The 26,524-nt window shown below is 48.0% G+C and overlaps 6 protein-coding genes across 6 annotated transcripts; 3 read left to right on the top strand and 3 right to left on the bottom strand.

Moving 5' to 3' along the window:
• Positions 1-1,946: 1,946 nt before the first annotated feature.
• On the bottom strand, positions 1,947-5,704 carry HOO65_020403 (putative ADP-ribosylation factor-binding proteinC25H2.16c; the record flags this gene model as incomplete). The annotated part of the gene is made up of 6 exons (XM_071006326.1): positions 1,947-2,404; positions 2,476-2,963; positions 3,584-3,647; positions 3,707-3,863; positions 3,929-5,116; positions 5,222-5,704. The coding sequence occupies 6 exons, from the start codon at positions 5,702-5,704 to the stop codon at positions 1,947-1,949; spliced, it is 2,838 nt and encodes a 945-aa protein (XP_070861041.1).
• Positions 5,705-6,601: 897 nt separating this feature from the next.
• On the top strand, positions 6,602-7,867 carry HOO65_020402 (Ribosome biogenesis protein TSR3; the record flags this gene model as incomplete). The annotated part of the gene is made up of 1 exon (XM_071000056.1): positions 6,602-7,867. The coding sequence occupies one exon, from the start codon at positions 6,602-6,604 to the stop codon at positions 7,865-7,867; it is 1,266 nt and encodes a 421-aa protein (XP_070861040.1).
• Positions 7,868-8,088: 221 nt separating this feature from the next.
• HOO65_020401 (Translation initiation factor IF-2) lies at positions 8,089-12,449 on the bottom strand (the record flags this gene model as incomplete). Its single annotated transcript, XM_071006286.1, has 3 exons — positions 8,089-8,258; positions 8,333-12,314; positions 12,426-12,449. The coding sequence occupies 3 exons, from the start codon at positions 12,447-12,449 to the stop codon at positions 8,089-8,091; spliced, it is 4,176 nt and encodes a 1,391-aa protein (XP_070861039.1).
• Positions 12,450-13,314: 865 nt separating this feature from the next.
• Positions 13,315-14,379, top strand: HOO65_020400 (uncharacterized protein; the record flags this gene model as incomplete). The annotated part of the gene is made up of 1 exon (XM_071000055.1): positions 13,315-14,379. The coding sequence occupies one exon, from the start codon at positions 13,315-13,317 to the stop codon at positions 14,377-14,379; it is 1,065 nt and encodes a 354-aa protein (XP_070861038.1).
• Positions 14,380-14,775: 396 nt separating this feature from the next.
• HOO65_020399 (uncharacterized protein) lies at positions 14,776-15,458 on the bottom strand (the record flags this gene model as incomplete). Its single annotated transcript, XM_071007047.1, has 3 exons — positions 14,776-15,089; positions 15,164-15,254; positions 15,372-15,458. 3 exons carry the CDS (start codon positions 15,456-15,458, stop codon positions 14,776-14,778), a joined length of 492 nt encoding a protein of 163 aa, XP_070861037.1.
• A 569-nt stretch (positions 15,459-16,027) lies between these two features.
• HOO65_020398 (DNA polymerase epsilon catalytic subunit A) lies at positions 16,028-22,862 on the top strand (the record flags this gene model as incomplete). The annotated part of the gene is made up of 3 exons (XM_071006241.1): positions 16,028-16,644; positions 16,716-16,858; positions 16,915-22,862. 3 exons carry the CDS (start codon positions 16,028-16,030, stop codon positions 22,860-22,862), a joined length of 6,708 nt encoding a protein of 2,235 aa, XP_070861036.1.
• Positions 22,863-26,524: the final 3,662 nt, after the last annotated feature.

Genomic DNA, 26,524 nt, shown 5'->3' with positions numbered 1-26,524 from the left:
AGCCCGATCTTCTACATTGGTTATGCAAATTTTCGTAATGATGTTTAGTATGTAGTAAGTACATGTTCCTAGAACTGAGGTGTCTGTAGCCTATGTCCAATTTCCTCTCTTACCATAAAAGTTTCCCAGTCTGTCTTGCGCCATTGTGTAGGCCATCCAGATCACAGCACTGGTTATGTATGCCTTCAACCCCGCCCCACCAATTCAAGCAAGCACTAAGTGCTGCAGTCCGGACACTGAAATATCCGGGACTGTTCATGACTAGTCTGTCGTGCCATAATCTCAGTCTCCATAGACGGCTGGCCCGCGTATGGATCACTGCAGACGCGGTCGTACTTGCTCTTGCCACATATAAGCTCGTCTGGAATACAGACGCATTGCTCAGCGCATTCTCTCACAGGCCCGCAACAAGTGCTATAGCGGGATCGGCACCACTCATCCCACTTTCTGCATGTGCAGATTTGCTGGATATTCTCATAGCAGCAGTCTTGCTCAAAGAGAACAACAGGTAGTATGTCTGTTTGCTCTGAGATGCTGGCAGTTTCTGTCGTGTTATTAATGTCGCTGTCACATGTGCTGTTGGTGGCGCTGCTATTCAGGGTATAGTTCCCAGCGCTGTCGTCCCATGTTGTGTTGCTGCTATATCTCGGTCTACAAGAATCCCAGGATGTTAGGGTTCCGAAGTCAGGGCAGCCCGGTGGCGCAAGTCGGGTTCTATTTGATGCCGTAGTTGAACACAGGCCCATGACCATGTTTGATAGGAAAAGGATCTTGTAAGGTATCACCATGTTAGCCTATGTCGGATCTTGTTTTGAGAAGGGAAGAAGAGGAGGGTGGGTGGGAGGTAGCGCGCGACTTACAAGGGCCAGCTGCATTGTGGGCGGGCTATCAGTAGGTCGCGTATCTTTGAGTGTTATGGTATTGCCAATGTATAAACTCAGCTAGGAGATACCAAGATCGAGAGAGGGAGGGTTGAGATGATCGGATCAGCAAAAGTCTTCTGAGTCTAGCGGCCCTGCTTGATTATAAACGCCCTTTATTTTGAGGAAAGTCTTAGGAGCCTCCGAAACGGTAGTTCCTTCCGTATTTACTTGTCGTCGTGATTCTTCCCATCTATTGGCGAAGCGTCTTGCAACACGTTGAATCAACATGAAACATTCCACTGGTGATATAGAGCGGAATGTAGTACTTTATTAGCATTCCCATGTGCAACACGCACTAGTAGCACAGCACACAAGCACATATACGCATATACATACAGATACATATTCAACTAAACCCAGAATCCCTCCAAGGCTCCTGTCATAAATCATAAATGAAGCTGCAGCTGACTTGCGACGTAGCACAAGTCACAGATATACATTATTGGCCGCTAGGGGGAGCCAAGACCTGCTTGTTTGGTCCTGCTGTGATTTGCAAATCAAAGCCTATATGCACACTAGCTGTAAAGTGGTGTACATAATAACATTAAACGTGCCGTACGTACCACTGCTTGGCTGGCTGGTTGGTTGGCTGGGCTTGAGGAATCTGTGGATGATGCCACTCAAATATTGCCGTTTCGTTCTAGGCCTGAGTCCTTCTGACCCTTCTCATTGAGTTGGAGTCTGACATGTTTCTTGTCATTTCGCTGCTTTAGTTGCGGATCTTCCGTCAGTAAGAAGCCGCGGTGGCTGGATCTGCATAAGCCGATTAACAAGTGTTGATCCACCTATCACTTGCGTCCAGGGTTTGGTGCCTCATAGACCCTAAGATCTCAACTTGAGTTCCTGCTTAGGGATGGTGATTTTTTATTGTTCTGACGTTCCAATCTTTGTCATTTAATAGCATAAAACGCATTCCTACTAATTTGCCGGAATCACAAGGTAAGTTGGCTAGAAGGAGAAGCAAGTCCGCTTTGCCATGGTTTATTGGTACGTCGGTATTGTAAAAAGGTTGTAATGTAGATTCTAGGCCATCATGACTACGTATTCTTTGCTACATTTTCCTAGCTTGATAACATCGCCGCTACGCAATTCCACATAACGGCTTGCTGGTATAGTCTCATTATTGAGTCTCGTGCCGTGCGAACTCTCGAGATCAATGACGTAAAGCTTGACGGTGTCTTCCCGGTCACCAAACTCATTTCTTTTTTCCTTGAGCCGGAACTGAAACACTGCATGCTGCTTACTGACACTAGCGTGGGCTTCTGGGAAATCACATACCGCGCTTTCGCGGCCGACTAACCAGGCTGTTTTTTCGACAAGTGGGATTGTATCGAGAACTTGCTTGTCCTGGAAGACAAAAAGTTTCCAAGACTCACGCTTGCGCTTGCGCGGCTTACAGGCATCTGTAGGCTCCGTGTACTTTAGACGAATGACAGTACCGTCAGACTGTTGTACCGAGTTGGATTCAGCAGCGAGCAAACCTGTAGTGTTAAAGTTTGGCTTTTCTTTCTCAATCGGTGGTGCTTCACCGCGGGTTATCGCCCATGATGACTCTTGGGAAGGCAGTGCTGTGCGATTGGCCGGTGCTGGGCTTCTAGAGACTGGCCTTTTAGTCCCCGGGGAGCGGGAACGTGAAGGCGAAGAACGGCGCGACCGCCGATGTCGTTTGGATATAGCGCCGCTTCTACGATTCGAGCCTCGTTCATCTTTTCGGTCTGCTTCTGCGCTGCTGTCGCGATTTTGGGAGTGTCTTTTTTCTCGTCGAGTTTTATGGCTCTTGCGTTCTGCATCGTCGCGTTCTCGGTGTCGGTGACTGTGCGAATGTGGCGAACGAGAGCGCGATCGCCGCAAAGAAGATCCATGGGCCCTTGAGTCTTCGTGGCCGGAGTCACGTTCACGATTGTGACGTCGTTCGCGAGAATTGTGTCGGTGGCGATTAGATTGCTCGGATCTGCTATCGCGGTGGCGATGACTACGGGAGTCATGCTCCCTGTCACGGCGACCTCGTCGAGAATGGGCTTTGGACTGCCTGTCGTCGGCCTGTTTTTCCAGTTCAAAAGTACGGTCTTGAATAGGCGAGCGTGATGATGGAGGATTGTCAGCGATATCCATGATGATGTAGTCTTTTCTAAGACAATGATCTTTCAATGTATACACTAGACTATGAGTCTGATTCAGAAAAAAAGCTTCAGGTGTGGCTGAGCTTGCAGTTACTACAAGGCAATAAACTCAAAATCAAGTAAGTTGAGATTTGAGAAAGAAAAAGTTGGTAGTATTGATTTCTCCTCAGCCTTGCTCGATTTTGCCAGATCCTTCACCTTATTACACTGTCAGCCTTACAATATAACTTAATCAGGAAATACTGATGTCACCGCTTTTGCACCTTTTTTTTTCGGTCGCACGGAATCACAACGACTAAGACAATTTTCGCTTTTTAACGAAGAATCGTAGTTGAATGAGAGACTTAGCACAACTTTATTTTACTCCCCGAGCTCATAAAATCCAAGGCTTGCGCGGCAAAAGAAAAAAAAAGAAAGAGAAAAAAATCAACGAGGCAGTGAAGCATCATCAGGTTATACATGACAGGGGCCAAGACATAACTCAGAGCATAAGACGAGACTGGCTGAGAAAAAAAAACCAATAACAGCAAAACCAACTACAAATGTACGGCTAGAACAAAAGACTCAACACGGAACACAATGAGGTGTGGTATACGGTGCGCCACTACACAATTCAGGCAATGGTAATCTCCGAAATCTCGCCCATTTCTGTCTTAGTCTCACCAGAAACGGAATAAGATATCCGCCAGCGCAACTTGACTGAGTCAACTTTAGAGGCCTTATCGCCAGCTTTCCATACTTCAACGGCCTGCGTCACACCATTGTTCTGGTGAGGTGCAAGGTCACGGCCTGTTTGAGGCTGAAGGCCCAATTCAAAGCCCTTTGTGTGGTGAGAATAAAGGTTAGTGGGAGTCTCACAGAGTAGATAAAATTGCGATGACATACCTTGGTGACAGCAAGTTGGAAGTGAAGTTGACCGACAGTTTGGGGGGTGTTGTTGCTGAAGAAAAACGCTACAGCAATGGCATTGGCACTAGTTGGCCTGCGGCCAGCCACCATGTCAATCTTAATACTTGTGTTATTTACTGTAGAGCGGATTTCCTTGGGAGCAGAAGACACCTCGGGTAGCGCAGAAGAAAATGCCCACTCGTCATCTTCGGCAGGGACAGTTGTGCTAGCGGTAGCAGGGGTAGATGTAGAAGTGAGTGTATTTTTAACCGAAGAGGCGCCAAAACTAGCAGCAGGCGCGGGGCTAGAGGAAGAAGAGAGGCCAGCGAGAGCAGCAAAGGGGTCATTTGAGGCTGCAGGCTGGGGTGTTTGGGCCTGGGAAAGACCAGGGGAAGGAGAGAAGTTCGCAAGTGGCGAGGCCGTTCTGGCAGTGCTATTATGGGTCATAGAAGAAAGAAGGCTTGGACCGGGGACGTTAGAGTTAGCCCCAAAGCCTAGAGCAATGCCTCCGCCTTGGCCAAAAGATGCCGAAGTAGAGGAGCTTTCACCAATGGCTAGGCCCAAGAGATCGTTTTCTAGACCCGCAGAGCTCGAAGGCTTTTGACTAGAGGATGGTGTGCTAGAGCCAGCAGTAGACTCTGGGTCTCCGCCAAAGTCTATCAATGACAGCTCAGCAGATGCACTTGTGTTGGCAGATAACTGCGCAGCTTCTTTAGATTTGGTGTGTTGTCCACCAGCAATGCTTTTTGCGCCTTCGATATCGCCCTTCTTCATCAACTTATAACGCTCGACGGTCCGGTGAATGTTGTCATTGATTTCAAACAACTTAGCGACAGCTTCGTGGTCTTCAGACTCTTCCTCGCACATTTTCTGGATTTTAGGCTGTGCGCTTTGTAGAGCAGCAGCTAGTTCTGAAAAGACGTCACCATCCACCATCTTGTCGCCTGGCTGGAAAGCTTCGAGTCTCTCCTCCAGTAAGCGAGCCTTTGCTTGTATTTTGCCGACTTCTTCAGCGGCCTTTGCGCGGTAGTCGGTCTTTGATCGGGTGTCGAAACCGGTCATAACCTTCATGAGGCGATTCGCTTCCTGTAAATCGGCGGGTGTTCCGCGACGAATGAGTTCCTGGAGCTTGGCAGACTGAGCTTCCCGTTCTTCTTCCTCCATCTCCTCTGCGGATTTGAGATTCTGTGGTTTTGTTAGAATCTGCTGCTACTTACTTATTCGATATGCATGAAGGCGGGGTGGGTGAGAAAACAGTATTGGTATCACGACAAATGCTTGAATACTTACATCGCTAGGATTCAGCACGGCAGCATCTTCACGGCGTACTTCAGGAAAGCTGTATCCCTTGTAGCTTAGAAGGCGGTGCATGTCACGGATAAAGCCAAGGTCCTGCTTGTATCTACTGGTCTCGCAAATCGTGCCGCGCCATTCTTCAATGCAGGCTAAAATCTTGGTCTGTACCTTGGAGCAGCGGATGGGAGGTCTCTCGGGGAAGCGGCGGACAAGCTCGTTCAAAAACTCCTTGGTGCTTATTTGAAGATGGAAGGCATAGCCGCAGTTCTTCACGCAGATGTCGAGGAGGTGCAAGGCAAGAAGCGCGACAGTAGGGTTCCGGTGATTGATATAGCTGACAATAGTGGTGGCCGCTTCGCGTGGGGCATTGCCCTTCTTAGAGTTGATCAAATCGACAATCTCGAGATTGAGGGCAAGATTTGGCTCGAAGTTTTCGGGGCTGCAGGCAGCCTGAAGGTATCGTTGCAGCTGAGACATTGAGGGCAGGCCGATGGCGAAGATGCCTAAGTTATGAGGTTTATGGCTCTAGTCAAATAAAGAAACCAGGACTTGAATGGCTAAATAAGAGGTGGACGGGTAGTGGCGGTGCGGGGCGATGTCGTGACAATATAGGCTTTGCTGGAATCCGGGCGTCAATCAACACACTAGAGGTGGCGGGCGGAGCTGTTTGGGGGTTGGAAATAACAGGTAGACCTTTTAGAAAGAAACAGGTGTAATAAGAAGCTGTCACGAGTGCTATAACAAAGAGCCACGCATGGCAGAGCAAAAAGGCACTAGATATCGAGAGCGTTAAAACAAAGTTTAGAAGAGCAAAGGCATTGAGGTTTGAGATTCAGAGAGAGCTATGCATGCACGGCTACAGTTGGTCTTCTCGAACAAACCACCTATCATTTCGATAAGAAAGCTAACAGAAGCCTAGTACTCCATTGCTAAATGCCTGCTTGCTTTGCCTTGCCTAATAAGGTGAGGCCCCACCTGAGTGGCGTTCATCATCTATGCGTGGCGTCGGCCGTAAGTGTGGCGTTTACAATTTTGTAAGGCTTCACCAAGGGTAAAACTTGCACTATCGTGACATACAGACGGTACACGCTGATATAAGAACATTACCTCATCGCTTGTCTCTTCTTTTTTGTTTTCATAGGCTCAATTACCTACAACTTGCACGCAAGCTTATTCGAGCCTATCTAATCAACCCTGTACTGCGGGGTAATTCGCATCTGCCCCTCAGTCGATTCTTCCTTAAGCGCAGCTTAATGCTAAGCGCCTTCAAACTTTGCTCTTACGGATCAGAACCTGATTTGCAGTTGCTATTGATATTTTGTCATAATTCTTTGCTAGCTCTAGACCAAAGTCAACTCGTTATTCATCCATAAAATGGTTCGCCATAAGAAGGAAAACTTTCGCGGCAAAAAGTCCCATGGCCCTCCACGCCAACGCACAACACGCGATGGCCAGCCGTCCGCTGCCTTGCCTTTCAAGGCTGCTTGTTGGGACTTAGGACACTGCGACCCTAAGCGATGCTCCGGCAAAAAACTTATGAAGAGCGGCCTTATGCGTGAGCTGCACATTGGCCAGCGATTCCCTGGTGTCATTATCACGCCAAACGGCAAAAAGACCCTGTCGCCTGCTGATGCACCGATGCTGGAGCAATTTGGCTGTGCGGTTGTTGAGTGCTCTTGGGCACGTATGGCTGAGATACAATGGAGTCGCGTTGGCGGCAAATGTGAGCGCTTGTTGCCATATCTAGTCGCTGCCAACACCGTCAACTACGGCAAACCCTGGCGCCTGAACTGCGCTGAGGCGATGGCGGCCGCATTTGCTATCTGTGGCCATCTAGACTGGGCGGAAACAATTTTGGAGCCATTCTCATATGGCCAGGCCTTCCTGGACATCAATGAAACCATTCTAAAGCGCTATGCAGCCTGTGAAGACGAGGCCAGCATTAAGACTGTGCAGGATGAGTGGATGGAGAAGCTAGAAAGAGAATATCACGAGTCTCGTGAAGAGGATGACATGTGGACTTCTGGAAACACCAACCACAGAGCACCAGTAGACTCCGAGCAAGACGAAAGCAAAGATGAGGAAAGCTCAGAAGAAGAAGGCTCAGATGAAGCCAACCACAGTGGGGATGAGAGTGCTGATGGCATATATCTAGGCAAAAAGCCTGAAAAAAAGCCAGCAGCCGAGGAGAAAATCAAGGACCGGTTCGACATTTCCTCCGATGAAGACGATGAAGATGAAGAAGCTGCCATGGCTGAAATTAGACGCAAAGTGCTTGCCTCCAAGACGTTCCAGGATGCCCCCGCACCCAAGGACATACTACACATTGTGCGAGACGAGTCAAATCGCAAAGGATCGAATAAAGCTTCAGAGTCGCAAAAATTTAAAGTTGCCCTAGATTTTCAACCAGACTCAGATAACGGCGAGAACGAGAGCGGCAACAACAAAGGGAGCGAAGATGAGGGCGCTAGTGATGACGATGATGATGATGATGATGATGATGACTTTGACAACATCATTGATGCGACGCCCATGACGGACCGGATAGGCCTGAAGAAGCTAGACAAGGCACGGAACGCAGTCAAAGTGAGCAAAGCTTCCTTTTCAATGAACATAATGTCTGCCCCAGGACGTGGATAGAGACTTTTCATAAAGACTTAGAAAACATATGTACACACAAAGTAAAAACTGGGGAAGAAGGTAAATAAATAGAATGCGTAAACAAACAATCTTGACAAGAAAAAGAAAATCTATACCAGCAACTCTATGACATCACTACTCTCATACTCTCGCTTAATTTTTATCGTACACAAAATAGGTTGTAATAATACAAACAAAAGGGGGGTTAGTTCGCTCAGAACTTATAGAGACCGCTTGGTACGAACCTCTTCGCAAGTCTGAATTATATCCCCAGCCTCAAAGTCCTGGAAGTCTTCAAAGCTAACACCACACTCGGTTCCAACCCTCATTTCCATGACATCACGCTTGCCATGCTTTAGTTCGCTCATTTTGCCTATGGTTTGGGGACAGTCTGTTAGTAGTTGGTTCTTGCATAAGCATTCTCTAGGATAAGGAGCCATTGATCTAGTTGTTTTTTTGACTTACCCTCATATAGCAGCTCTTTCTTGCGGAAGATTCGAACGAGATCATTGCGCTTAAAGATGCCGTTGCGCACTTTGCAGCCGGCAATGTTGCGATAAATGCGCCGCTTCACATTAATGGAGAAGACCTTGGAGACCTCAGCCTCGCCAATCACGCGGTAAGTGATCTTATCGTCTAGCTTCTTCGAAAGAATGGTTTTGACGTCGTCGGCCACTGTGTAGATCACGCTGTGCTCTACAATTCGCACGCCTTGTTCTGAAGCAAGGCGTTTGATATGGCCTAGCGAGGGATTGTTGAATGAGATGATGATACTTCCAGAGATGGCGGCATATTCAACATCAGACTCGGAGATGTTTCCAGCTCCCTGGCGTAAAATACGTGGCTGTACCTCATGATTTCCAATCTCCAAAATCGTGGCAGAAACAGCCTCCACTGACCCCACAACGTCGCCGCGGACAATGAAGTTGACGATCTGGGGTCCCTTCTCCTCTTCTCCAGCATCCTCGCCGTTTTCATCGGCTGCCTTCTTTGCCTCCTCTGCCACCAAAGCCTCTTTCTTTTTGCGTTCTGACTCCGCAAGTTGGCTCTGACCTTCCTCGCGCTCCCTCATTTCCATACGATAGTTGACGGCAGTGCGTGCCTTGGCCTCATCGGGGGCCTGAATTATCTGGTCTCCAGCCTGTGGCAGGTCTCTCCATCCCAGAATCTCTACTGGGGTACCGGGGCCAGCCTCCTTAAGTTCCTGGCCGGCCTCATCGCGGAGAGCACGAACACGAGCCCATGTATGGCCGGCAACGATACAATCTCCAACACGGAGAGTACCGCGTTTAACAAGAACCGTGGCAGCCTTTCCAACGCTCTTGATGTTAGCCTCCAAAACCCAACCCTCAACCATGCCGTCAAGTTCGGCGCGCATGTCGAGCATTTCAGCAAGTGTGATGATGTTCTCCTCCAGCAGGTCCATGCCCTGACCAGTCTTTCCACTAACGGGAACGACCTGTACATCACCACCATAATCCTCAATTTCGATCTCATGACGACTGAGGTCGTTCTTGACAACATCAATTCGAGCATCGGGTTTGTCGCACTTGGTGATTGCCACAATTATAGGAACCTGTGCCTCGCGGGCATGCTTCAAGGCCTCCAGTGTTTGAGGCTTTACGCTATCGTCGGCAGCCACAACTAGAATGATGATATCTGTAGCATTAGCACCACGCTTACGCATAGACAAGAAAGCTGCGTGGCCAGGCGTATCCAAAAATGTTATTTGCTTCCCAGATTTCATCTTCACTACAAAGGCACCAATGTGCTGTGTGATGCCGCCATGTTCCTGTGCAGCAATCGAAGACTGGCGCAACCAATCTAACAGGGTTGTTTTCCCGTGATCTACATGCCCCATGATGGTGACAACAGGGGCACGTGGAGGCAGCGCGGAAATATCTTCGGGGGGTGGTCTGGCCCGTACATCACGGGCCTGGCCATCGTCAACTTCAGCCTCGAGACCAAACTCTTGGGCAATTAGAGCTGCGGTCTCGCCTGTCATTATGGTATCCTCCGTCATATCCTCAAATCCATATTCAAGAAGAATGTCCAAGAACTCCTGGATTTTGACTGACAAAGCTTGAGATAAGGCTGAGACACTAATGAATTCGGGAAGGTAAATAGTCTTGACCTTGTTGGCTTCGGCTTCAAGGGCCGCCTTTTTGGCGGCTTCTTTCTCGGCCTTGCGTTCAGCCTTGCGTCGACGCCGCTCTTCAAAGAGCCACTCATCCTCAGCACTCCAGGCCTTTGCATCAGGGTCTTCATCGTGGAGTTGCCGGCCGTGCCTGTCATTTTCCATATCGCTTCGTTTTTTCTTGTTCTTTTTAGCAGGACGGTCATGCTTGCGGTCCTCCTCATCTTCCTCAGCCGAATTATGACGACCCTTCCGCCCCTTCTTCCTAGGATCTTGAATTTGGGCCTCTGGGGAATCGTCAGGCGGTAATGAGGTGTCAACAACAATCCCCAGAGCTTCCAGATTCGTTCCACTTTTGTTAACCCTGTCGCCCTTGCGCTGGCTTGAAGTTTCTGGAACGCTATTGGTTTCTTTGTAGGCATAATTTTTGGGTAAATCCGCGGTCCTGCCTTGGGCGTGGTTCACAGGCGAACCCCTACTCTGAGCTCGTGCATCTGGTCGTCTTCTTTCGTTGCTTTGGTGATGAGTGTTTTCTCTTAGCTCTTGGTGCTGATTTTTGTCTTGTCCCCCCCGACTTTGACTTTTTCCTTGTTCACGACCCCGCTTGCGCATCAACAGGCCCCATGACCCAAGGCCTTGTCCACTTGTTATTTCTCTTTTGTTGCCATTGCCGCTATCATTGCTTTCAGTTTTCTGGCGCTGTGAATGCATATTGTTGATCAAATTGCTGAATCTGCTGATCTGGCTCTGAGGATCTTGGCCCTCCTCTAGTTTTGAGGAAGCATTTTTAGACATACTAGCCAAATGAGAGGCTAATCTAGCTGCCTGTTCAGAATCTGATTTTTGGGTTGAGGCCTTGGTACTAAGGAACGTTTCAACGTCACTTCGACTTGCTCTAAAGTTTGGAGAAGATGGTAACTTGGGGGAGGGGGTCCCTATGTCTGATGACGAGGCAGCTGCATTTGCTTTTCGCAATCTCCCCCTAGCAGCCATCTCGCCAGGAAGCAAGAAATCATCTTCAGGTGTGGATTTTCGAATTGTAAAGCTAGATTTTGGCAGTATAGAAAGGGATTCCAAGGTTTTTTCAGGGGTAGAGGCAGTTTGTCCTGAAGATTGAGGGGCAGATGTCGGATCCGGTACAGGTGTGGATGGCAGCGCCGAAGAGGACCCCGGAATTTGAGCTTTACGGAGCCTGTCCCTTGCAGCAAGCTCATGAGGAAGAAGAAACTCGTCATCCACTGATTTCCGGCCAATGGAAAACAACGGTTTCTGTGTAGCAGCAAAAGTCGAAGCCGTTGCAGCCGGAAAAGCAGCGCGAATAGGCAGGGGCATAGTTCCGGTTGCAGAAAGCCTCCTTGATTCAACTTCAGTAGCAGATGTGGGAGGGGTCCTGGCCTGAACTCGGGCTCTGGCCTCGGCTATAAGTTTTGCTTCAGCAGCAGCCCTAGCCTTTGCTTCTGCCAAAGCAAGACTTGTAGCCCTGGCATTTTCTTGGGCGGCTGTAGCCCTTTGCTCAGCCTTCCTAGCCTCAGCCATTGCCTGTTCTTCAGCAGATTTAACCTTTTGTTTGGCTATCTCTTCCATGAGTTTAGCAGCCATGGCCTCATTTGTGACTTTAGCCTCGGCAGCCTGTCTAAGTGCAGCACGTTCTTTTTCTTGCGCAAGTGCCTTGGCTTCAGCCCGCTCTTTAGCTTCAGCAGCAGCTTTAGCATTGTTAGCAGCTTCAACTTCAGCAATCGCCTTAGCTCTAGCAGCCTCAGCAGTGGCCTTTTCCTCAGCAGCTTTTATGCGTTTACGGGCCGCTATTTCGTATGGCAGAAGAAACTCATCATCATTAGATGCCTTTCGAATGGTGAATCCCGCAGGCTTTTTGCTATGAATACGAGATTCGAGCGCAATCGATGCATTTAAAATTAGCGTATTCGTAGCTGGAATAGCCGTAGACTCGAGATTTAGGGAAGCTGTGATGGATTCAGTTGTATCCAGGGTTGGTGTAACCGGCAGGGTCTCTGGCTGAGGTTGTGGAACAATAGTGGTGTTTATCTGTTCAGATAGCCCTACGCTAGGCCTGCTATTATTCTGGCGAGCACTTTCAGCTTTCGGTGTTGGTATAGGTGGCACTGGTGAAGTTTGCGTCGGCAAATGCACTGAGGGTTCTGAGGATACTGCCGATGCCGGAGCTGCAGTATTGCTTCTAAGCCTTTTCCGAGCTTCGATCTCGTAGGGGAGAAGGAGTTCTTCGTCGCCACCTGAGGATGAGAATTGGCGAAAGCATTGCACTGGCCGAGGGGCTTTTGGAAAAGACTGAACCTGGAGTGCCCGTAAGTGCTGAAAATGCACAGTTGCGCCGTGATGATGCTTCAAAATTTGTTAGCCACATATTAATTTAGCCGGTATGTACTTATGCCACAGGCGACAAACCTTTGCCAGACTGCTTCGCAACATATTGAGTGCGCGGCGAACCGGGTTATCGACTACTTGTGGTTTTTTTTTCCACCAGCATGGCGCTGATCGCGGCCTAGAACAGACGCTGAAAGCTTGATGCAGCGAGTTTAAAGATCACGGGTAAACATCGGCTAATATTAGAAAACTTGATGGGTCCCAAGTGACATGATAAGATAAATGTGGGGTTGAGAGGAGTGTGGTGATCAAGGCCCAAGGTTACATGATGATTATTTACCCATAAACAGCTCCCAAACAAGTTATCCTTAACTGCATCTATTTATTTAACAACTAGTAAACTTTTTGGGCGCCAGCCAAGTATAAGGTACTACTGCACCATATTCTAAGAGCGAATCTTCCAGATTGCACTTGAGCACCGATTAGGCTCCAAGTAACATCATGAGAATATATACCTACTGGCAAGCAATAAACTTGCTTACAACAAGCTAACCAGTCAAGGCTTAGTGGAGGTCTTTGTTGACTCTGACTGCAGGCAGGGCCTTATTCTTTGACCCCTGGCAGCCAATCATTATCAAGCGTTAATTTTGTTATTTCCTAGAAGTTGTGAAATGTGTGACGTTTTTCTTTCACTCTCTGCCCAATACATCGCACCAGTCTATTATTCAAACTTCATCTGTCTTCATATCTAATATTCTTCACGGCCTCTCACTCCATTCTTCTTAACTGGCAGCTTCTAGCCATTATTCAACATATCCAAACAAGAAACACTATTGACCTAGCCACAGTCTATTTAATACCAAGCGATAAACCCATCCTGACCCCCGTTAACCCAGCAACAAGGGCCAGAAACATAGCTCAGCGCAACACGACCCCGTCCGAGAAATAAGTAACAATAAAATCTTGAGCCATGACAGATAACCACATCAGCCTCCCCCAACAACTACACAATAGGAAACAATCTCTGACTGCAAAGCGGAAATTCACAAGCTCCGCTGACCAAGTACAGCCCCCAACTGTCTATTCAACCATTCCAAACATCACCTTTGTTCTCCCTTCAAGAGACAGAAACGATAACCCCAGCGCCAGCGGAAACTTGAGTCCCCGATCTCAAGTTGCACATCAATTCAACGGTTTAAATATCACGTGTGGGGGCGGGGTTGGTTTTGAAAACGGCCCAAATCAAACTACCAACACCTCCCGTGCTGATACAACTCCTACCACAACTTCTATTGCTACTACACCCTCTCCTTCTACTTCCCCCGTAGTTATAGCTTCCTCTTCAACATCGTCTGAGGCCAAACATACCACAAGCAGCATGGCGCGCTTAGCACGCATCCCCCCTGCCGAAACCCCAACTCCTAGCACTTCTGATCCTATGGACGTGGATGGAGTTCAGCCTCTGCGTAAACTAGCCCATAAGCCGGAACCCAAGATCAACACGCCAGATATGTCACCACTATCGGCAGACACATCAACCGATGATGTCACCACACGGCCGCGCAGATCGGCAAGAAAACAAATACCCAAAGCTACTTCTACGCCTAGTAACACCTCCCTTTCCAGCCGCCAAAGTCGATCGCGGAATCGAGTGAAAACAACTCCTGCCAGACAACCACCAACTGAGAACAAGCGACCACCTACCGAAAAGCCAATAGAACCAGTGCAAGAACCCAATGAACCACCTCGAGTCGTAGAGCCCATCCGCGCAGCTTTAACCTGGAAAGAGGAAGAAATCACCATTTTTGATCCAGATGACAAGGACGATGATGGCGTCGGCATGGACGGCGTCGCATTTGAGCCAACACCAGAGCTTGCCAAGATCCGCGATCGCAGACGCCGCGAGCAACTGGACGCCTATCGAAAGCAGATTGAAAACGATGCACGGGCAAACAGGCGGAACAAAAGACGGCAAACAAGCCCAGACGATCGCAAAGAAGTCCGGCGGGTTCGGTTCCTGGATTTCGCCGTGTAAAAATGCCTTTCTTCACATGTTGTTTTGCGAGTAGATATGACGTGGTTTTTCGCTTGTTCTTCTTTTCTTGGATATCACGATGTAATGTATATTGGTCTACTAAGGGGCTTCTTTCTGAATTATGTCAAAGTTATGATACGTCTGTCACATGTCGGAGTTCTGGTTAGCCTGCGCTTTTATCGTTATGAGTTCAGCTCCTTGATAGGAAGCCTAATTGATTAATTTATAGGCCGCCCGTGTGCTGCCATGTTTCATTTTAATAGTGTTCGTGCTATTTTGTTTCGATACGCAGTATTGTACAGTCGTGATACCCGGTGGCTGTGGCATTTATATCCAATCATACCATCCATCCCTTTATTCTTCCCAGTACATGTCCATTTCTCTCATCCCCGGTATCTACCAGAATTTCCACCACGCTTTTCTTAGTTTAGCTTGTTCTGCTTCCCGCGCCTTGATCATAGCCGCTTCACGCTGTTCTCGCGTTAAACTCATATCAATAACCGCTCCTGAAGGCGCCGGGGGTCTGGCTACGGCCTTCGGAGGGGGGCCAACAGTAATGTTTTCAGTCCCTTGCTGTTCATTATGAACTTCTATAATCTTCTTCATAGCAATTCTCTCCATTTTGCGGTTCATATTGCAGTATTCAAAAGCGCCCGCGGAGACAATCAGCCCAAAAGTCACAGCAAAGTTAGCCGCCGATTTGAAGTTTCCTGTATCGTCAGTTAGCATCACAGCATGGCAAAACCCCAGCTATCCGGTAATGACATGCCTTTCCATACAAAACGCCCGGCTCCAGCTAGTGCTGCACCAATGATTCCCTTTTCCAGACTCTGCTTTGCGCATGGAATAGATGCAATTTCCTTGAAGTCGTCAGGCTTGATAGTCTTAATTGCAGACTCAAGGTTGACATCAATTGTTTCTTTCTCGTTTTTAGGCGCATTGGGGTCTTTTTGCAAAGTATCAGTAAAGTTTCTTTACAGGTTTTGGATTACAACAGACTTGCCTTCGGGCTTCTGCCACATGAATACCTGGCGCTCATTAGAGCTCTTCGCAGGCTTCGTTGGTCGTTGATCATCCATTTTGGTAGTATTACAGAAGCGAAATCCCGCCAACGTTTGCAGGCAGTCCAAATACAAATTTATAGTCTAGATACCGTTGTCTGAGACGCTTGAAGACAATCTGCGGTCATTGTTACAGGCTTCGATCTAAAGCCCCCCCATATCAAGCTTCTGATCGTGTGTCACGTGACTACCCGCCGTGAGAAATGTTTTGGCACAAATGTGGGGCTTTGGTTTTTCTGGAAGCTATGGCGCGAAGCACTTAACGCGTCTTTTCTATTTAGCCAACCCTAGCACAAAATAACAAAGAATGCTAAATGTTCGGTAGCTTGATGCCACTACAATTCTACCTACCCTACATTCAATATTTAGGGTGACATTTTACACCACGTCTTTTGCCAGCTGTTAGACTGACTAATTCTAGATTGTCTTTCTCTATCTCTCTTTATATCATAGAGAATCAAGCCTAGCCACAATTACGACTACACCACGTCGCCTCTTTTCTACTCTTCTTCCTATTAACCACGTACCGGCCGCTTTAACTGTGATAACATACCTTCGACCACCCCCCCCCCCAAATATCCACCGCCATGCCTAATACTTCTTTGCGGAAGCCTCAGAAAGGCTTCGCTCGACGCGGTAAAGCCGCCTATCATGGCTCACAAACTACACGCACATTCACCTCTACTCCAGGTCGGTTTGAAGCTACTTCCACTGATGAGAGATGGGAGCGGACTCGGATGGCCCACCAAATAGACGAAAAAATGGGATTCGAACGTATTGAAAGCGGCAAGAGGAAAGAGGGCTGGCTAGTCAATGTTCAACCCACCTCGATCCCGGATGGCCGCAATGTCAATGGTCGAGCAGCTCTCGACTGCTACTTCATCGAAGATGGAAACGAGTCTACTTTTAAGGCCACAGTCGAGTACGAACCATACATGCTAATTGCAGTCCGCAAGGGCCGCGAAAGCGAGGTCGAGGAATGGGTAAAGCGTATTGATGGAGGTGGTGTTGTCAAAGCTGTTGCAAAGGTCGAGAAGGAAGATCTCACCATGCCGAACCACTTGTTAGGCTACCGGAGGACCTTTCTCAAGCTCACATTTGTCAATGTTTTTGATCTAATGACTGCAAGGAGAGAAATCATGCCCATTGCAGAACGGAATAGAAAGAACATGAATGCTATGGATGCATATGCTGATGTTGTGCGGTATGTGCATACGGGAACCCCGCCTTCCACGTCACAAGATCTAGCTAACCATTGGAATCTAAAACTCCTAGAACAACCGGAGAACTTGATCTCTATGATGATTCGGTAGAGCAAGACGAACGAGGGAATGCCAATGTTGCGGATGCGAGCGACTATATTGTTGATATTCGAGAGTATGACGTACCATACCATGTCAGAGTAATGATCGATCTTGGTAATTCAAGCCCTCCCTGGTCAATAACGAAAGACTTTATGTACTAACAACCCCAGACATACGAGTGGGAAGATGGTACTTCATAGACTTCTCTGCTGGTGTAACAACCTTGAAAATCAACGAGGAGCGTCTCGCAATGGCCGATCCTGTTGTCATGGCCTATGACATCGAGACGTGCAAGTCGCCATTGAAGTTTCCTGACTCTTCAGTCGATCAGATCATGATGATTTCGTACATGATTGATGGTCAAGGTTTTTTGATCACGAATCGAGAGATCGTTTCAGAAGATATTGCGGATTTTGACTATACCCCGAAACCTGAATATCCCGGCGTCTTCATCATCTTCAATGAACCTAACGAACGGGCCCTCATTGAGAGATTTTTCGAGCACATCAAAATTTCTCGGCCAACAGTCATTGCCACATACAACGGCGACTTTTTCGACTGGCCATACGTCGAGGCTAGAGCAGCGTTTAACGGTATCGATATGTACCAGGAGATTGGGTGGAAGAGAGACTCAGAAGATCAGTTCAAGTGCAACTACGGCGTTCACATGGATTGTTTTCACTGGGTGAACCGTGATAGTTACCTCCCACAAGGCTCCCGCGGTCTAAAGGCGGTGACAGTAGCGAAGCTCGGCTATGACCCAGACGAATTAGATCCTGAGTTGATGACCCCTTATGCTAGCGAAAGACCACAGACGCTTGCCGAGTACTCAGTTTCCGATGCCGTAGCTACGTACTACCTGTACATGAAATACGTGCAGCCTTTTATCTTCTCTCTGTGTACCATTTTACCCCTAAGTGGCGACGACACATTGAGAAAAGGCACTGGTACGCTTTGCGAAATGTTACTGATGGTGCAAGCCTACCAAAAAGAAATTATTTTGCCCAACAAGCACGTATCAGCAAGAGAATCTTTCTGGGAAGGACACTTGCTTGAATCGGAAACCTATGTTGGTGGCCACGTTGAAAGTATTGAAGCCGGAGTTTTCCGTGCTGATATTCCGGTGAACTTTGCTGTGCAACCAGAGGCTATTGACGAGCTTATTCAAGATTTGGACGCTGCATTGAAGTTTAGCATCACGGTTGAAGAAAAGAAAAGCATGGACGACATAACAAATTACGACGAGGTCCGAAGCCAAATCGTAGAAAAGTTAACTCAGCTTCGAGATACACCAAACCGGAACGAGAATCCTCTCATCTATCATCTGGACGTTGCGTCTATGTACCCTAACATCATGACTACCAACCGACTTCAGCCCGATTCTATGATTCAAGAGTCTGACTGTGCCGCCTGTGACTTCAACCGACCAGGCAAAACTTGCGATCGGCGAATGCCTTGGGCTTGGAGAGGAGAGTACATACCGGCCAAGAGAGACGAATACAATATGATTCGTAACACCCTGGAAGGTGAAAAGTTCCCTCCTCGGCGGCCTGGAATGCCTATGAGGTCTTTCCAAGAGCTATCTCTTGACGAACAGGCTGCGTTGATTCGGAAACGTTTGCAACTCTACTCACAAAAGATCTACCATAAGATTCACGAGTCAAAGACACTTGTACGAGAGGCTATAATCTGTCAACGCGAGAACCCTTTTTACATTAACACTGTACGTGACTTCCGTGACCGTCGTTACGATTACAAGGGCAAAGCGAAGGTATGGAAGGGGAATACAGAAGCTCTCAAGTCATCTGGCGCTCCTGCATCAGAGGTAGATGCTGCGAAAAAAATGATCGTCCTATTCGATTCCCTGCAGCTAGCCCACAAAGTTATTCTAAATTCCTTTTACGGATACGTCATGAGAAAGGGCTCTCGCTGGCACTCAATGGAAATGGCCGGTGTCACGTGCTTAACTGGTGCTACCATTATTCAACTTGCCAAAGACTTGGTTGACCGACTCGGCCGTCCTTTGGAACTAGACACCGACGGTATTTGGTGTATGCTTCCAGCAACATTCCCCGAGAACTTCTCCTTCAAGTTGAAAAACGGCAAAAAGGTGGCCATCTCATATCCCTGTGTCATGTTGAATCATCTAGTCCATGCAAAGTTTACCAATCACCAGTACCAGACACTGGTTGATCCCGCCACTTTCAAATATGAAACACACAGCGATAACTCTATCTTTTTTGAAGTCGATGGTCCTTACAAGGCCATGGTCATCCCTACGTCAAAGGAGGAGGACAAGAACTTGAAGAAACGTTATGCTGTGTTTAACGATGACGGGTCTTTGGCTGAGCTCAAGGGTTTCGAGGTCAAGCGCCGTGGTGAGCTGAAGCTCATTAAAATCTTCCAGCAGCAGATCTTCAAGTTCTTCTTAGAAGGTGCTACTCTAGCCGAGTGCTACGGTGCTGTTTCCAAGGTTGCCAATCGATGGCTTGATGTTCTATATAATAAGGGCTCTACACTTTCTGATGAGGAGCTTATGGATCTTATTTCGGAGAACCGTAGCATGAGCAAAACTCTTGAAGAGTACGGCAGCCAAAAGTCAACGTCTATTACAACAGCCAAACGTCTGGCCGACTTCTTGGGCGAAGGTATGGTGAAAGACAAGGGTCTGAACTGTAAATTCATCATTTCATATATCCCCCGCAACGCTCCTGTCACTGAGCGGGCTGTTCCTGTTGCAATCTTCTCCGCTCCAGAAGAAACGAAGCGATTATATCTCCGCAAGTGGCTGAAAGAAGATCCGGCCAGTGTCGATCCCCGTGCTCTTTTAGACTGGAACTACTATTTAGAACGCCTTGGCTCCGTTATCCAGAAGCTGATCACCATCCCTGCCGCCTTACAAAAAGTCCGTAATCCGGTTCCACGAGTTACCCACCCCGATTGGCTTCAGCGTCGTATCAACCAAAAGGATGACAAGATGAAGCAGAAGAAGCTCTCAGACATGTTTACTGTCAAGTCTAGCGAATCGAGAGACGATCCAGTAAACCGTTTAGTAGATGTCGAAGATTACGGAAACCAGCTTGCCAAAGCCAAGACTATTGGAGCTGCTTTTGCCTCCTCTCAGGTAGCATCTTCGCCCATGCCAAAGAGAAAGGCCCCCGAGCGTGATGAAACCCCAGTTTTAGAGGATTTGCCGAAGAAAATGCCTGACCCATCAGAAGACTATATAGCGTTTTTGATGTATCAGAAGCGCAAGTGGAAGATGCAGAAAGAGGCCAGGGGGAGGCGTCGTCAGTTGTTTGGCGATCGTCGTATGAACAACAATAACAACAGCATCCAGCAGACCATGATGAGACAGGCCCATTCAACGTTCACCAACACGTGGCAAATATTGCATCTCAAGGCAACCGACAGTCCAGGCATCGTCATGGCCTACGTTCTTATTGATGCAAAGATTCATCCTGTCAAAATCAATGTTCCACGGCAACTATACGTCAACTTCAAAACGAAGAGCATCCCAGAACTGAAACTAAAAGACTGTTCCATAAAGCCAGCAAATGTCACGCTTCCTAGTGGCCATTTACCCGTCAATCTAGTTCAATTGACCATGTCGGAAGAAAGCTACGTGACTGAAATGCAGAAATGGTTTCCACTTCTCAACGACCGCACCGTAGAGGGTGTCTATGAGCAGAAGCTCCCCCTAAATATGCGTGCGCTTTTGCAGCTGGGAAATTCCTGTACCATTGACCAGTCTCAGGAAGCTGTGCTAGGCAAAGGCCTAGAGCGCGGCTTTGATCTCTCTGGCCTCAAGCAACCCGAAAAGAAACGCAATTATCTAGAGTCTGTTCCCCTTGCATTCATATACATTTCGCAAATCACTACGGGCGACAAGCAAATATATGGAATCTTCTCATCACGGGCAGAACAGGCGCACATTGTTATTCTCCAACGGTCTCGCGAGACCATGCAAGACATTCCCAATATCTCTCGTATTTATGAGGAAAAGTTACGGGAGCATGTCGCCGAGGTTACGGCTTCTAACGGTAGTATCCAAGACTTTTTCCAATTCCAGGAGAAGCTCACCTTCAAGGTCACCCAGGTCACGACTCAGCGCAAAGCACATTTAGAAATCGGCGATGTTGTTAAGAAGATGCACAAAGAAGAACTCCGGGCCCAAGTCCTCGTGATACAGTCATCACAATGCGAATCCTTGATTCACAACATTCCTATTCTTGGGGAGTTTCCTACGCTGCCTATGAAGTACGACGTTTACGATGGCTCGCTGCCTCCTTTAGGCTGGCAGCCAGTTGCTGTCAGGCGCTTAGTGCGCCACTACTTGCGCTTGGCAGGCGAGATTACTCATTTCATGGCACTAGCCCGCTATGCTGATATTCCCCTGTGCAATTTGGAAAAGGAAGACCCGCGCTTCCTTATCGATGTTTCATATGCAAGGAGGCTACAAGCCAACAACGTTGCCCTTTGGTGGTCAGCCGATGCCCGACCGGATCACGGCGGGTATGAAAAGGATAATATTGCTGGGCCACTTGATATGATGGCCATGCCTCAAGTCAACCACCCTGGAACATATTTGACAGTCTGTATCGAGATGGAGGTTCGCAATTTGGCGATTAATACCATCTTGACGTCATCTCTTATCAATGCCCTAGAAGGGTCAGAGGGTGAAATGTTTAACGCTGATCCCTCCACCGACAAAGATGGGACGGGCATTCTGTATTCTCACAACTCATTTTCGGGTGCGGGAATCCGGGTTCTTCGTGGGATGGTCAAAAGCTGGTGGTCCGAGGCCTGTAGAGGCAGCCCCATGGCTGATCTCATGGTTAATCATTTACTGCGCTGGGTCGAAGATCCCGATTCTTATCTTTATGACAATACTCTCCATCGTTACGTGCAGTTGATATGCCGCAAGGCCTTCCAGCAACTTATGGGGGATTTCCGCAGGGTTGGATGCCAAGTCATCTTCGCCAACTCTAGCCGCCTAATTTTGCAGACTACAAAGCAAGATGTTGAGACTGCATATGCTTTTGGTCAATACATTACCAAGTCCATAAAGACTCAACCTTTATTCCACTTTATTGATCTGGATATCAAAGAGTATTGGGACTATCTGGTATGGTATGATGAATACAACTATGGTGGTGTTGGGTGTGAAGAGATTGCTGAGCATGAGGGCACTCAGGAGCTCAACACTGTGATGCATTGGCAAATGCAGACCTTTTTGCCTCCTCGCCTGCAGAGTGTCTTTGGCGACTGGGTAGTCGAGTTTATCCGCATCATGCATAACCTCAAACGTCCTAATGCTGCGGTATCAGGGACTCCACGTATGACGCAAATTCCTATCCATAATCTGACTGCAGATCCCGAGAGCACAGATCTCACCAATATTATCTCCGGGCCCGTTTTTGAAAAGCCTTTGAAGAAGGAGATTGCCAGCCTGATCACCCGCCAAAAGCGCGAAATGATGCACCCCGAACTTGCTGCCGACTATGCTTTCCCCAATCTGCCAGGCTCGCATATTTCTGGACTTGATAGCCACAAAGCTATTCTCGAGCTAGTCAAAGCCATCATGCAGATTCTCTCGCTAGACAAAAACATTATAATGGAAGCTCGCCTCCTGCGTAAAGAACTGCTCCAGATGTTTGACATCAGTGACTTCAGCACAGCGGGAGCCTTCCGAAATCCCTCTGAGAGCCTTGTTCTACGTGATATTAGTTGCGAGAATTGTGCTATGCCGCGTGAATTCGACTTTTGCCGCGACGAGGATCTTCTCCCAGAGGATCTATCTCAAGGCGCGGGCGAAAATACATGGCGTTGTACAGGCTGTGGCTTTGAGTTTTCACGGATGCGCATCGAGGAGCGGCTCATTGCAGCTGTTGAATCATATGTCATTGAGTGGACGACACAGGACCAGAAGTGCAAGGTTTGCGGAGCCGTCAAGTTGGGCGAGTTCATGGACCACTGTACATGCAGTGGTGAGTGGAAGAATATGCTAAGTCGGGATGATATTGTGGATCGGCTAAAGGTTTACAAGAATGTGGCCGAGTTTTACGACATGCGCATGCTGTATAGCGTAGTAGGGGAGATCTTGTCGGCCATATAGAATGCTGATCATATGAAAGTGATTAGAGTGTATAGAGCTAGTAGTGTTATAAGACAATATAGTGAACATGGCTAAAACAGAATCTGTTGAATGAGGTTATGAGTTACTTGGAAAGGAGGAAGAAAAAGGAAGGTAAACTTAAAAGAGCACACATCATGATGATGATGTAAGTAGACCTTTGGAGAACAAGCAAAAAGGGGACATACAACACTGGGGATTCCCACGTGGTCACCCACCGTAGTACTAGTCCAGCGCTTTGTAGGTTAACTAAGGGAGAGCGGACGGGATCCCGTGCTTTCTACAAGCTATGGTCGTATGTGATATCAAGATTGGAGATATCAACATTTATAACAGGTGAATTAGCGCAGGAAGACACCAAAAAGAAGACATACAACACTGGGTATTCCCACGTGGTCACCCACCGTAGTACTAGTCCAGCGCTTTGTAGGTTAACTAGGGGAGAGCGGACGGGATCCCGTGCTCTCTACAAGCTATGGTCGTTTGTTTGTTTGTACTATTTAACGTCTACCTACAGCTATTTCACCGTAATACGACGGAAAAAATCCAGTCATAAAGAGAAGTCTGGGAAACCCAGAGCACAAAGGATCCTTCAAGGAACGTACCGCTACTTCTCTAGCTATGGTCGTATGTTCTGAAAACACAGGAGACATCGTATACTATAGCGGCATAGCCTGAGAGAACCGGTGCCAAAAAGGGACATACAACACCGGGGATTCGCATGTGGTCACCCACCATACTACTGGTCCGGCGCTCTGTGGCTTGACGAGGGGGGAGCAGACGGGACCCCGTATTTTCCACAGGCTATGGTCGTATGTTGTTTTTTTCGGGACTTATTGGGTATTATAATACTGCTAGAAAGGTAAATGCTAGAAAGACCGCGTCTTTTGATCTGTGTGATTCCCGTAGACGTTAAATATATTCAAGTTCAAGCTAGAAAGGTCTGAAGGACAAAACCATTGTGCCCCGCCGGGGCTTATCCCTTGTGCCGATAGCCGCCGCCGGCCTTTTGGACTAGTTTTTCTTTTTTTTTCACACGCTTCTTGTCATCCATCAAAAATACTAGGTAGTCAACCGTAGAACTCCCGGGCTGCACTAACTAGAGAGATCTCCTAGCTTTATTGCCGGTCTCTGAGAAGCCATAGGAGATGCTCAAAATCTATGCGTTCCTGCGCTCCCGTCCCGAACATGTCCTCATATTGCTGTGGGAAAGTAGGAGGTAGACGTTAAATAAATGCTGAAAAGCCCCACCACAAGCAGGGGAAATGACTCTGTATGCTGACAGCCTGGGGATGGCAAAGCGAATCAGTAAACGAATGAGGAAACAAGGCACTCCTCAGCTTGAAATCGATGAGATCTGGCGCATTCTCACAGGGTGGAAAGGCGTACCAGAAAGCCTAGTACTAGACAAACCAACTGGCAGGGTGTACTAGATTCTAGTGCACTGTGGAGTCCCGGGAAACGGGATATTAGACCAGTTGGCCAAAGCGGGCTGCAAGAGCGTGTATTTTCTAGTTCCCGAGATGGTGATGTCTCTGGCGGCGGCAAGACGCTAGAAGAACGACGCATTCAGGGCCGACTTCAAGAACTGGATGAGGGACAACTGCCCAAAGACTGATCCGCCTTGGAGGAATACTAGGACTCCCAAAACCATTCAATGTGAACTGGATGAACAGGCTACACCGAGCCTCCATCGCCAGGGTTCTGGCAGTACGCTCCAGACATGGCGACTTTGAGCATTAACACTCCTGATTCAACCACCAAAACGCCGAGACAAAGTGTCAAGTGTCAAACTGTGGCAAATCAAAGGACCTCAGCGACCCATGGGAATACATGAGCAGCGCTACGAAGCTGACAGGGAGATTTGTGAAGAAGCTCCTCAGAGAAGATAGGTCCTAAAATTACCTAGCAGAAAAGCTAGGTCTAAAATCGAGGGCGTGTTGAGTAGACATATAACGTGAAAAGGACTAGCTAGAGTGAGATGGGGCCCTCGGTTTTGTTTTAAAGTTACGCGGGGATAGATATGTTCTGCTCTTCCTTTTTTTTTTGTTCTCCAACAACTACGGGACGAAGGCGAGTAACAAGCTTGCTTAAAAGGATACGCGCTTCTCTCGCCCGAAATCTGTAGTCAGCCTCGCAGAGAGTCATTTCTGTCCGGTAGCCAATCTGGCGTCTTTTGATCTCACCGATTCCCGTAGACGTTGAACAAGGTCAAGGTCAAGGCCATGCTGAAAAGGTCTCCGTCGTATTGCTGCAAAATAACACCAGACAGACGTAGAGCAATACAACAACAATAACAAAAAAGGCCGAGAAAAGCCTATAGCCGGACTAGTGGCCCTCCAGACACGCATAGGAACAATAATATGTAGGAAAGGAGTGTCACTTTCATGAACACAATCCACAAGCAAACTGTAGCCATCTCTGACATGTAATGGAGTGAAAGCAACCTTGTCGAGGCCTTCCAACACGGCTCCAAGAGCAGACTGCATCTCTAACGAGGCCTAGAAACTGGCACGGGAACTGCTAGGCAACACGATAAATAGACTGCACAATCTATGTTTAGAGAGCGGAAAACACCCAAGTATTCTTAAAGAGCTGGCCTCGTGGCGGTTCCATAGCCAGGACGCTCACGCAATAAGCTACAATCGTATATCTCATATCACATCCGCCCATCTTGGGGAAAAAAGCAATTGAGAAAGAGTTCATCTCGAGGAACTAAATGTATGCAGTATCAAAGAGATCGGAAACAGACATACTAGGAAGATAGAAGATGCATAGTACCGGGAAAAGGCTACTTCTATCTTGGCTTCTATCATACGAAGAGCGTACGATTCAGCGCATGGAACAGTGGACGACGAAAGGCCGATGGCCAGCTAAACTGCGTCGGTCTGTCGGGAGTTACATAGAGCGGAAAACTGCCCGCATACGCCTGGAAGAAGACTAGACAGCGAAGCGAGCAGGAGGCTGTCTCTCACAAGGCCCGCCAGTCTCACTAATCCTCTCTATGCCACTCACAGCCCAACGAAGAACTCAGTGGGATGGCCAGGGCTTCACCTAAATGTTAGCCTTCTTTTCAACCAACACGTCGAAAAAGCGAGAGCAGGCATCAACCAAGTGGCTAACTGGCGAAGATAGATAAGCAAATGCAACGTGCATGCTGAAAGTAGCCTGAACATGAGCACTGAGCAAAGCACCTTTGACAAAAACAGCTGTGGACGAAACGAACGTCGCAATCAAACAATGCCTGAAGTCGGCCCTACCCATGCATTGCACAACGCTAAGAGAATGCTTATAGTACGCAGCAGAGTTCCCACTAATCGAACTTCTGTTGGGGAGCGAGAAAAGAAGGGAATTCATACACTGGCATACATTAGATGAGGAACACGTTCTGCAAGGGCAAGCCAGTGGTAGTGGGGTGGTGCAAAATGCTCTCTACACCGCACTGAAGCCAAAGGCTACTAAGCTAAATATGCCTTTTTGAAAGGGAGTCAGCAATGAAGAGGCAGAGAGACACAAGGAGGAAATGGGCATGGTGTTATAGCCTATTCCGACGGTTTGAAAGACACGAACGGGAGCACAATATCGGGGTGGGTGACTACCGCAGACGGGGCTGCCTCGGAGACAGAAACCATAACTCTCGGTAA

The sequence above is a fragment of the Ceratocystis lukuohia genome, assembly GCF_044167205.1.
Source record: "Ceratocystis lukuohia strain C4212 chromosome Unknown Supercontig2_pilon, whole genome shotgun sequence".
NCBI classification, from domain to species: domain Eukaryota; kingdom Fungi; phylum Ascomycota; class Sordariomycetes; order Microascales; family Ceratocystidaceae; genus Ceratocystis; species Ceratocystis lukuohia.
The sequence above is the reverse complement of the archived record's forward strand: the minus strand, read 5'-3'. Positions and strand labels throughout refer to the sequence as shown.